This window comes from Martes martes, assembly GCF_963455335.1.
Source record: "Martes martes genome assembly, chromosome: 3".
In the NCBI taxonomy this organism is placed as follows: Eukaryota; Metazoa; Chordata; class Mammalia; order Carnivora; family Mustelidae; genus Martes; species Martes martes.
This window is the reverse complement of record NC_137890.1, coordinates 120,275,790-120,288,378: the sequence shown is the minus strand read 5'-3', so window position 1 is coordinate 120,288,378 and position 12,589 is coordinate 120,275,790. Positions and strand designations below refer to the sequence as shown.

The 12,589-nt window shown below is 37.0% G+C and overlaps 1 protein-coding gene across 4 annotated transcripts in view; it reads right to left on the bottom strand.

Annotated features, from left to right (window-relative positions):
- Nucleotides 1-12,589, bottom strand: part of CERKL (CERK like autophagy regulator) — a gene marked incomplete at its 5' end in the record, with an annotated part of 116,137 nt that overhangs the window by 6,800 nt on the left and 96,748 nt on the right. For 2 of the 4 annotated variants that reach the window (XM_080799804.1, XM_080799805.1), the window contains 5 exons: nucleotides 2,225-2,333; nucleotides 2,420-2,445; nucleotides 3,053-3,112; nucleotides 3,200-3,377; nucleotides 4,183-4,257. In XM_080799804.1, coding sequence (XP_080655930.1) covers nucleotides 2,225-2,333; nucleotides 2,420-2,445; nucleotides 3,053-3,112; nucleotides 3,200-3,377; nucleotides 4,183-4,257 — 448 coding nt within the window. Of the gene's footprint in view, nucleotides 1-2,224; nucleotides 2,360-2,419; nucleotides 2,446-3,052; nucleotides 3,113-3,199; nucleotides 3,378-4,182; nucleotides 4,258-9,317; nucleotides 9,461-12,589 lie in introns of all 4 variants that reach the window. The other 2 variants (XM_080799802.1, XM_080799803.1) reach the window with 2 other exon arrangements.

The following is a 12,589-nucleotide window of genomic DNA, read 5'->3' as shown; positions in this document are numbered from 1 at the left end:
TAAAACCTACAGTGTGATATTTAAATATTTACTTATGGGCAGGTCGAAGTGACATAGAAAAATAAATCAAAGGGGCCCACAGATGGATAAAAGGGACAAATGTTGCCACACATGTGCAGTTAAATGACTGAGCATTTTAATCTTGCATAACAGTTCAGTTTAATATAAGAGACTGCAAATTTAGAGATGTGATTTAGTGCCAAAAAAGCCACTCACAAATGCATCTAGCTTTAGAAGGCAGTTTGCAGAAATATGTGCAAATGATTTCTAGCTTGATTTCAAGGCAAATATAAAGTTATTCCAAGAATAACAACATGAAAAAGAGCTTTTTAAATCTTATGGAAACTCAGGTTAGAGCTTGCAAAGGACCTTGGAGATTATCCAGTCATTCACTCAGTTTATACAAATGGAAAAGAAGACCCCAAGTTTAAGTGATTTGCTCAAAGGCACACCGGGAAAAACAAAATGATCACTGGTACCAGATCTCTTAGTTGCCAGGGTCCAATGTTCATTTTACTCAACATGCCAACACATTCAGAGTACTGTCTTGTGTTGTTATTCTTCAAAAATTGCTTAATTTGTCATAAACATGAAAAGCACTTCGTATGTCTCCTTTTCAATACTTAGTCATTGAAACACACTCTATGTGACTTCACTATTCTAAATGTTTTATATATATTATGCATTTAATCTTAGGATACTGAAGACAACACTAATTTCTATCAGCAATTTTCACTGAGGTATTTTGAATTAAGTTATACTTTATTGGGGGGGGGGATAAAGTTGGAAGTTGAATCTTCTGTGCAATGATCCTGGATCATTCTGAAGATAAATCTCTGAATACCTCTGGTCAACCAAGGCGTGGTGTAATGGTTTTTACCAAAAAAAGGCGGGGGGAGTGTTTAATTACAATCCAAAAGGAAATCTCTAACTAGTCATCCTCTGAAAATTTAATCAATACTGATTAAGCCTCGTGAGAATATGCAATGGCATTCCAGGCAAGTTAAAAACTGTATGGAGCAGCATTGAGAGAGGCATGAATCCACTCTCAGAAGAGCAGACCACCTCTCATGAAGGTCCTCGAGCAAACATGAGAATCAGAGATGAAGTAGGATTAGACAAGTATTGTCTCCTGTCCTGTAGAACATTGCTCCTTTAGTCAGCTAGCTGGTTTCACTTTTAGCAAGGGAAACTATACTAAGCAGGTACACATCTATCCAGGATTTCTGACAGTATAGGCAGGAAACGATTAAGCTACAATTTCTAAATCACACAAGCTTCAAAATAACTCCCTTCCAGTTACTAAAGATAAAGAGGACCCTGGTGTCTAGATTATTAATATCAAAGTGCATAGTTTTTCTTCTTCTCTAACTTTGGATATTTCTTTATCACCTTCACATCAACTGCTGAGGAAAAAATTGTAAATCAATCCCTCTTGCTAGCTGTTAATCATTCTGGTTAAATATTTTGCAGGGAAGACAAAACTGATCATTGAAATTATGTTATAAATTGCCACAGCACAGAAGTCATTCTTTTATTCTACGTCCAGGGAAAATCTAGATTTGACTATATTATGCAATATTCATGATCCTTCCATGCTCTCTATGGGAGTGGGAGAGAAAGATTTTCAGATGAATAATGGACAGCTGCTTGAGAAGAATGTGTAAGAGATGGTTTATATTTTTGTGGATAAAGTGATATATAAAATGTCTCAAGAAAATGTGGGCAGCAGATTCATATGTACCACTATTCATACTAAATATAAATAAGTGAAATTCAGCTTCTTTTGACAAAGGTATCAAATATACCCACAGACAAGCTATTCATGCTGAAGATATTTATGTCTGTTCTACAGTTTGAAAGTAGAGATGTTCATAAGAAATACAAGAAATGTAATGTTTTCAATGACCAGTAAATAAACACAAATAAAGCAAGCAAAGTAGGCATAAAATGACATAATAAAATTATGTTAATAAAACCCGAGAAATATTTTAGCCTCAGTAATATAAATAAATCAGTGATCATCTAGTATTTCCAGTTTAACAGTTGGTCTCAGCCTACTCTGAGGCAAAGTCCCTTAGAATCTCTACTATTGTAACAGTCCAAAAGAGACTACCTGTTGATAATATTCTAGCCAGCCAAAAGTTAGCAAGGTATTCTAAAAGAGAAAAAAAAAACTGGTTTATAGAAAAGTATCAGTGATTCAACAAAAATACTTACTAACCTGGTAGTAGGTGCCAAGCCTCTAGGTGCCACTGAACACAGGCAAGGGATTGCCATAATGCTGACATTCAAGAACTGACCCTGGATGGTCTGCCACTGATCACTACTGTCTAAAGGCAATGGAAGTGATTGGTTACTTTCCCTCACCAGAGCAAAATGTCTGGCTCAGTTCTTAAGGAGGTACTTTTAAACTTACCAGATTTGGGAGATCCTTCTGCCTTCCTAAAAGTAAGAAAACAAAACGAAACAAAAGAAAAATCACATCACACAAAAAATAACATCTATTCAATTAAGAAACTTCAAGAAACTAATTTGTTAAATATTTTCTTAGATTAGATCAAGTAAGTAAAAATATGTGAGTATATTCCATTACTGCATTATACTGTGCTGATTGATTTAAAGGTGGTGTCAGAACCACCATCACAATGATGATTTTGCTTTTCTTTTAAAGACTAGAACATTTGCTTTGTGTGGCTTTGAGTAATCTTTGTGTTCCACACTAGACTGAAATTCTCCTGAGGGCAAAAACCATGGTTTTTTTTGTTTTCTGGCTTACTGTTGTGTCCAATGTGCCTGGTATGTAACATTCAATAAACAGGCTGTTGAACAAATGAGTGAATGATTGGATGGACGAATGGAAGGAATCATTGTTTCTGAAGACAGAAGTCAAAAGTACATGGCCGTCTAGAATTACACTACTCTACATTCTTCGCTAATATTTTAGAAAAACAACCAAAAGACCACAAGACTAAGAAATTGTGTATATCAAACTGTTTCATGCTTTAAAGAAAGATACAGATGTTTATAGTACTTTGAGCTCTTTACCTACCATTCTTGTAAATCGTGAGAGCTGATACATGGTAAAAAGGATATTTCATAGTCTTCAGGCCTAAAATACAATAAAATTTGCTATTAACACTCATGTACTCTAAGATACAAAATTTTTGGTTTAAGAAAAAAAAAAAAAAAAGCTTACTTGAGTTTTGCCAGTGCCTTCATGACCGCAAAATCCCTTCGTTGGCTGGGTGACATCCATCGATTTTTTTCTGCAAGGGCCAAAGTTCTTCCACCAAAGCCAAACATGGCGGAGAACCCAAAGCGAAGAAGCTTGCCAGTGGTGCTAAAAGTGCAGACATCAACTGGTTGTATGTGCCCTTGAATATCATGTTGGATATTAGTCAAGCAGTGAGAGGAGTAGGGCAAGTTGTCAAAATGGCAAACATAGAAGAGCCTATTTATTTACTTATAGAAGATCTCAAGCAATTTCCTACCAGGATAAATATCCTTGCTTTCTTTTCATCTCCCCTGACCTACAACTACTGCAACTGCCATTTGTAAATTTTTCAGGTACTAAGGGAGAAACACAAAGTAGTAAATACTGCAACTTATTGTTATTTCATGTAAAACATGGTTAAAGAAGTCAAGTTGAAGTACACGGGCAAACTAAACTTAGATTTAACAGTAGTTTTGCATTGCACTTATCTGAGTTTACAGACCTTCGATTAATTGGAATAACAACAATTCTAGAGTGGCTGTGCAGTGAATTTTCTTTTTGTGTTTTTCTTTTAATAACATCATCCCAACCCTACCATCTTGGTGTAGCCCAACAACAATATCTGATATACTTCAAAAGGATGCATGGGTTTTCTTAATCTGATTGTAAAATTGTGATTTTGACCACCACGATGATTTTTTTTTCTCAAAAGATTATAGTAAAACTTCATTTTCTACTCTTTACAGTGCCTGTGCTCTGAAAAGGGAGGCAGGTCAAATGGTGAAGCTTCGCCCTAATTGACTTTTGGTTTTCAGTAAAACATGTCTCTGCTTTGAGGAACAAAGAACTTGTCCTTCCTTAGATGTGTCTGACAGAAATAAAATAGTCATATATAAATATAAAAACTTCCTTATAAGAAAGTCAACTTCCTTATAAAACAGGAACTTCTTTGAAAGAATTCTTACCCATTATAATGTGCAAAGTTGCAGTTACCACATGAGGGATTCCATGAAGAGAATGTGCCAGTACATTAGTAGAGCCTGCCAAATCAATTCAAAACATGTAAAGCCAACATAGTGTTTTCATTTATGCACTTGCTCTTAACTTTACACAGAGATGACTATGTAATGTTCAAATGAAAAATTAATGGAAGCTTATAAGTGTTCATTCACAGACTCACATCAAATAGTTGCCAAATTTTTGTTTAGTCTTCAAACAACTTAAAATTAATAAATAGTTTATAGTATCTACTTGCTCATTGCTTTTTCCATCATTAATGTCTATTTTCTACCAAAATGTACTAGTTATATCAAAGTCTACTCCAACTTCAATGAGTGGGCTTCTAACTTCTATCACAAAATGAGCACCAACAGCATTAAGGCTGTCCCTGGAGAGCAGAAACAAATGCATAAATATATAAATAAAAATCTAAATAGTAATGAAGAAAAAAATCTAAAATCACTGTAAAGTACTAGACAGTTTTTAAATACTTTTAATGAATCTTAGAGATAAGCTTTCTTCCAAGAGGGGATTTCCCTCTTATAGAACAAATGGTATCCTCGATGAAGAAAATATTTAATATTTAATTAAATATTTAGTTAAATATTTAATATTTAATTCCATGGTATTTACCACATTATAGATTTATTTTCATAATCATTAGGATAATATATGATCCACATGGATTTTTGTCACCACCCTGCAGAAGAAAAGAGTTGTCTCAAGTCAGGCTTCTATAACATTTTTGTGTCTCTGAGATCTTGGGGTAAAAGCTTTTTTTCTGAAGACAAAAATTTCAACTGGCCCCTGCCATTCCCAGGAGGTTAAAAGGATTTAAAATTAAGAGGCTACAAGTTTTCTTGAATTACAGATTATAAGAAAGAAATGGCAGTAACAGCCAGGAGCTATGAAAGCGTGAAGGTTAGCCCCTGGATTTGTTAGCTGGGAACACTCCTGTGTGGTCATACATGACCTTTTTGTTTTGTATCACTTGACCTGATGTGCTCTAGGCTTGTCAAGTTGAAGAAGTTGAGGCAACTCAGACATTTTCAACCAAGGCTGTCATTAAAATAATTGTCGTAAGGGACTTATATAATATTAATGACTTCCAGACCTCTAGTAATACCAGTTCAAAGAAAAGTCCATCTCAACCCTAATTAATAAACCTGTCCCAACTGACTCATCAAAGGGCAAATGATCCTCTGACCTTTGTTACTCAGAATATGGCCCACTTTCCAGCCACAATACTCTAGTGCTTAAGACAATAAATGGGTATTTATTAAAATGGTGACTCTGGGGCCCCACTCCAGACCTACTGAATCAGAGTCTGCATTTTATAAGATCCTCAGGTTTTGTGCCTGAACAGTAACGTGAAGAGGCACTCATCTAGAACTGTATGGTCTAGGGACCAGGAGCATCAACATCATCTGGGAGCTTGTTAAGAAGGCAAATTTCTGGGTCCCACCTCCAACCACTGGAAACAGAAGGTCTGGAAGTAAGGCCCCAGGTGTCCATGCTTTAGCAAGTTCTCAAGGTGACTCATAGGCATCCTAAGGTTTAAGAACAACGGGTCCAGAAACCTGTTACTTAGTGGATCTTTACCCAGGAGTCAATTACCTAAGCCTTTCCAATTATCCTTTGACCATCTAACAGCTTACCCTCTGGTCATCTAATTGCTAATTAATCTGGAATGGGTGGGAGGGAAGAAAGGAAACAAATCAACCTATTTTGCTTCCCAATCAGATTTATGGTAAAGGTTTTGGAGGAGGCCACATAATTAGAGTGAGATATTTAGGATTATCAATGGATTATAGTACTCCATGAAACACATTTCCTCCATTACCATGGTTAATGAGGAATAGACCATAAAAGCATTCCTCTAGAAGGGCTATTAAAGAACATAATGTAATGTTGTCATGTGCAATAGGGAATGACACATATCATGACTCAAGAAAATAAAGACCATTTATTCCCTGTGAGTTTGAAGTATGCTAAGCATGTCTAAACACAAATCTTTTTAGATTGCTAAAGATCACTTTTTTACATTTTTATGTCTCAGGCTTTGCACCTTGACAACTTGTTCTTAAATCCATAGAATTTGCAAAGAGGCATGACCAGAAATTATTTTAGTCATCTTCTACTCTGATTAACCCATTCCTTAGTCCTGAAGAACAGTTTTTTACACGCTGAATTAAAAAGGAAAGTTTGTGAGGAAAGCGCTTATAAAATGGTAATACTATAGATTGCTCAGTATTTTTGTTTGGATAATCTAAAAGACAGAGTACAATTTCCAAAAACAAAATGTGATCCGTCTGAAAAGACGTCTACATGCCAAAAGAACATGTTGCTCACATAAATAACAACTATGTAATTTTAGCATTCTCACAAAAGCTATAAATGTTCTACCTCAAGGTAAACATTTTAATTAGTCTGAAAAGTTATTTTTCTTAACAGCTACCAGCAATTTTGCTCAACACCACCTCCCCAGACCTGCTAAAATGTGCCAGATACAAAGAGGGTAAGGACAGAAGTAGCAGTTCATGTAAAGCATGAGTGATGGAAGTACCAGGCAGAAACTATGGAGGCAAAAAGAAACAAGGAAAAAAATTGTCCTTGGAAGTGCAAGCACTTCTGCAGAACAATTAACTTAATTAACCAGACACCATGAATATTCATAAGGCCGTTAATGTCTCCCACATCCAAACAGATAAATGTGATGTAATGACTTCCTAGTCAAGCATATCTAAAATTCTCATGAAAACTGCACCTACACTTTGGTTCTTTGCCTGAAATATCATAGAAATTAACAGTCCCTTGGCAATATTTTATTCTCCTCAAATTAATTGGAAAGCATGAATTTATTTATGTGAACGCTATAGGAATATATTGGTTTGCAGCCATCAGTATGTGGATTGAGCCTTGTTTTACAACAACTGGATTGCTTTTTTATTTTTATGTCCTCTCTGGCTTTTTCCTCTATCCTCCCCCCACCCATTTAATCGGAATCTCTCTGTATAGTTCCTTAGCACCAGTTCCCATGGCAACAAACACCATTGCTAATGGCCAGCAGTTCAAATACAGGCTTCCCCACATCTGATCCATTTGAGTCTGACCATAATTCAGCGGCTTAGTCTGTTGGCTCAGTGGAGTAATTTACTAAACACTCTCCCTCTGGGTGTCTCTCTCCAGGAGGCAAATGGCTTCAAAGGCAGTCTGTCTTCTGTGTGCGGCCTGGAAACTTCCTGCCCGGCTCTTGTTCCCATTCTCTATCAAAGCCCTGATGGGGCATTGGGTCCTCCTATTAGTACATCCCGCACGTGACTTCCCCCTCTTTATGGAATCCATAAGCTGGAACTCCTATACCATGGCCACAATTTTGGCAACAGGCTGTATTTTCTAAGCAAAGTGCATTCAAATGGCATATTAAGAAGATAAGTATAACCACTAGTTTTTCTAGCTAACTATTCACTTTAGGTCAAATGTCTACCTGTGAGGATAACAATTTTACTTTTAATTCACAACAGTTAATAAGTGGCCTCTAGTGTGAGTGTATATACTACTGAAGAGGAAATGACCTAAGCACATCCACTTGGCTTGGAAGGAAATGCTGAAAAACTCCACCATTACAGACAGAGCCACTAAAATGATGCAAAAAGGTGAAAGTGACTCGCTCCTCTTGGCCACATTTTTTTTTCCCTCCCAGTTAAGGTTATTTTCTTCTCTTCTGCTTAAAGATCATCAAAGGTTTTTCTCCATATGCTTTATAATTATCAGGATATATCCAAATATGTGTTTCCTTTTAAATTCGTTTAAAAGTCTTAAATTAAAATTCCTTTTAAAAGTCTTTTTTAAAAAGAATTCACAGTCTAAAAGAGCATTTGTGTATCTTTTGTTTTCTGTCCACGAACAATACTAAATATACTGAAATCCATACTAAATGAATGTGGTTATCAAATGGATAGAATGTTGAATTTTTTAACCAGTCACATTATTTCCTATTTTCATAGGAAATGGTCATTGTTTCTACTTTTCTTGTAGAGAGAATACTGTGTGAGGTTTTCCAAATGAAAAGAAAAGAAATAATCACTTTCCATCACTACTGTTTGCTTAAATAATTTGGGAGGAGTGCCTGGCATAATGTAATAAACTTGTGAAAGATATTTTCCTCTATTCGGGAAGCCAGGGCTACTCTAGCTGTTCTCCCAGGCTCCCACAGCTTTCCCCTCCCTTCCCCTACTCACCAATTCTCCCAGAAAGCCTCCCAACAGGGTGTTCCCTTGCTCTCAAACTCCCCTTGTTTCCTACTGTTTATCAAATACAATTCAGACCCCTCCCTGTGGAGTCCCAGAGCCACGCTGCTTTGGGACAATTCTGATCCCGTCATCACCCAACAAATGACCTGTTTTCTCTTTCTTCATGCTCTTGGATTTCGCTTTGGCATTGATTATTTTTGCAATGAAGAAAATAACTCATCCTCATCAGGCCAGATCCTACCCATTTTAGGCCTAATTCAAGTGCACGTGCTCTATTAATGTCTTCTTTACATTCATTCACTTAATAAATGTTATTGAACGTTCACTGTGTCACGTTCTATTCTAGCTGCTGGCAATACAGCAGTGAGAATGAATCTTTCTGGCATTCTCAACTCCGGGTTATCTCTTTATACTCCGATAATAGGAGTTACAACATTTTACCTCACACGACATTGTAAGCGGCTTGACTAAAGTGGTCTTGTGAAATTTCATACCTGGGGCTGTGTAATCACTAGACCTTTATAGGGGAAGCAAGAATAATAACTATCCCATTTGTCAATTGTTTAACTATGTATTAAATCCTCCACATATACCATCTAATACTACAATAACCTTATACTGAGGTGAATATATATGTGGGTATCTTTTTTACAGATTAGAAAAACGAGGCTCAAAGAAATTAAATCACTTGTGCAAAGTCTCACATTTGCTAGTGGAGATGCCAAACTTGGGTCTTTCAGATTCAAAGTCTGCATTTAACTCTGTGTTACACTGTCTAGGATAGGAAGTGAAACAGAGAAAGATAGGAGGAGAGGTTCCAATTAGCAAATCCATGGTCACTGGCTTGCCTGCTGGTATTAATCCGAGTGGCAGCTGTGCTCGGACAGGGGTGAGGAGGCTGTCTGTTTCCTTTCCAGCATTCTTCTGGGCTCTGAGAAGCAAAGCATGGGCAACTTCACTGGCAGATCCATCGCCACCGACACAGACGACACTAGAAAACAAGAAATTAAGAATGCGACACTTTACAATAATTGGTAATTATTCACGAAATCTCAACCTCAAAAGAGTAACCTTATATATTCAAGTGCAAGATTACTCACACGCACCTTCCAACATTTTAGTAAGTATCAATGAATATGAAGGCCCTAGCGCTGCCCTGGTCAAGTTTACTTCGAGGATATGATTCCTACACAATACCCCGCAGACAAAATGCTTTTAAGTGGGTTAAGAGGCATTAAAACACTTGAACATGTTAATTCATGTTGAATCTGCGTTTGGCTCTGTTGATATCCAAAAGTATATTGTTCTCATTTTATGTTAGCAGTCATGTACAATTCATTTAACCAGCTGCCAATTTTCAACATAGCTCTGAAAAGACAGCTGTAAAAGTTATGTGAAATATGAAACTTTAAGAAGCGATTTACCATTAGTATATAAATATAGTAATTACAAACCTGTTTTTTATCTTTTGGACATTACTGCTAGATGGCACTTTTAAAATTACTGTTACTGCCCTTTTGATCCTAGTCAGTACTGCTAATAACTTTTTAAGACTTCATGGTAAGTACACTACAGCAGAGGCGGTGGTAGAAATTCATGAAAGTAATATATCGAATTTCAGAAATTTGTTTCATAATTATTTGTATTTAAAAGATGTAAAATAATCTTAAGTAGCAAAAGCACATTAATTTACCCAAAAGGAAGAAGAGTTTGTGTTATTGAAAGCAGGTGTCATAACTCAAGGCCCATAAGAGCCCAGCAAAAATGGAAGGGCACAATGAGTACAAAGGAGGGACGGATTTTCAGTTCAGCCCACTCACGTCATCTGGGAGGCATGCCTAGATTTTTCAGACACTTTTCATCCTCTGATTTTTCTAGAGAAGACAGATTCTGATTTTTGGGTGAGTCTCCTAATTTGTCAATATTATCAACTAGCATTCAATTTATTTAAAACCTCTATGTGCCAAACAAACAGCCTTTGGATCATGAGCAGCAGGTTTTATTTGTTTTGAAATTGATTTATTTATTTGAGAGAGAAAGCAAGTGTGGGAGGAAGGGGTAGAGAAAGAAGAGAGAAACCCAAGCAGACTCTACGTTCAGCAGAGAGTCTGAGGTGGGGCTCGATCTCAGGACCCTGAGATCAGACCTGAGCCAAAACCAAGAGTTGGACGTTCAACTGACTGGGCCACCCAGGTGCCCTGGTCACCAGCTTTTAAATGGTTCCTTAAGCTTAAGAAACTCTGGACGTTGGTGAACCCAGAGTCTGAGGGTCCCTCAACTCCCCGCCCCCCACCTTTCTCTCAGCCTTCCAGCCCCTGCACAGAGCTGAGGTTCAGCCCTATGACTGCACACTGCCTGGCAGGATCCAGGTCCACCCTTGTTATTAGAGACTCCAGGACGTGGGATATGACCCGGTCATTGTTGACTAGGGGTACTATTTTAGGTCTGAAAGGATTCTAGGGGTTCATCATGTGGCCACTGATTCAGAAAAAAAGTGATTGTACCTATCGAAGGTCGACTTTATGTCAGAAAATACGTTGGTTCTTTTCTATTAAATCCTCAGAATTCTTTTTTTTTTTTAAAGATTTTATTTATTTATTTGACAGACAGAGATCACAAGTAGGTAGAGAGGCAGACAGAGAGAGAGAGGAGGAAGCAGGCTCCCCGCAGAGCAGAGAGCCTGATGCGGGGCTCGATCCCAGGACCCTGGGTTCATGACCGGAGCTGAAGTCAGAGGCTTTAACCCACTGAGCCACCCAGGCGCCCATAAATCCTCAGAATTCTATGAAGTAGGCATTAGCCTCATCTTTATAAAGGGGGAAGCCAAGGTTTGATGTGAACCTTGTCTAATATGATTTCAAAGATCTTGGAGATCGGCCAACACTCTATGAACTTAAGTACACCTAGGAGAATCATGCCCTTTCTACCCGCTGAGGTGTGCGTGATCTAAATGGAGCACATAAGGTCATCCAACAAAACATCTAACTTAGCACAAAACCTGACTTTGCCATTCTGAATGGCAGCATCTGACCCCTGGGATCCTGCACCCAGTTAAAGCATCCGGTACATGTTAACTCATTGCTAGAATTGATAGCGATGGTTCCGCTGTGAACATACTCTGCCACAAAAGCCTTTGAGTTTTTGTCCTAATGCGTCCTAGGTTACTTATTTTGAAACTTTAACAAATGATAATTACAATAATAAAGTAACATTTAGTGAATGATTACTATGTACCAGACACTGTTCTCAGCACCCTCCATGAATTAACTCATTTAATTTGGACACTAACCATATGCAATAGATATTTTTACCTTCAATTTTCAATTAGGAAACTAAGGCAAAGAACGATTAAGTAACTTTTCCAAGGTCATTACATAGTAAGTGACAGAAGGAGGATTTGAAACATCACAATTTGGCCTTAAGAGACAGCACTACTACTAGTCCATGTATCGTATCCTTTCTATATGTGAAATCTAATGAAAATCACCTTATGGGAAGCTTACTCTTTTGAAAATCAGTTTACCAATAGAACTAATGTGTAATTAAATGTGTTAAAGTAATATATTTATGTTGATAACTATTATATCATTAAGATCACCTCCAGGAATAGCTACTCAGCCTCGAGGATATACTTCAGGCAAACCTATCAAAAGAGTCTGCACATTACAAGAAAAGGCAAAGCAAACACCCACCCACAAACTTCTATGTGTTAATTTAACCACACTTAAGAGTTACCCTAAACATAAAACTTAGAGTAGCTAATTTTTTGCATGTGCTACCTCTTATATTTTCAGAAAAAGTAAACTCCTTCTTGCCATGACCCCAAATATAATCATTCTGCCTGGAAAGGTAGAAGCAGAGGCTGATACCTTATTTCTCTTTATAAAATTTCCCTTTATGTAATTTTTAAATCTGTGTTTCTTCATCTACAAACCAGTATCATCTTTGAAATGTTCAACAGGTTACTAGGTTTTGATTTAAACTTTTTCTTTTTTGAAAAAAAGTACTTTTTAAAAAATACCTTACTTAGTAATACAGATACCATGGTCAATGGGGTCAAATCTCAATGTTAGTCAAATAATGTCTGAATCATCATAGGTCTAGTTCATGGTGAAATTTT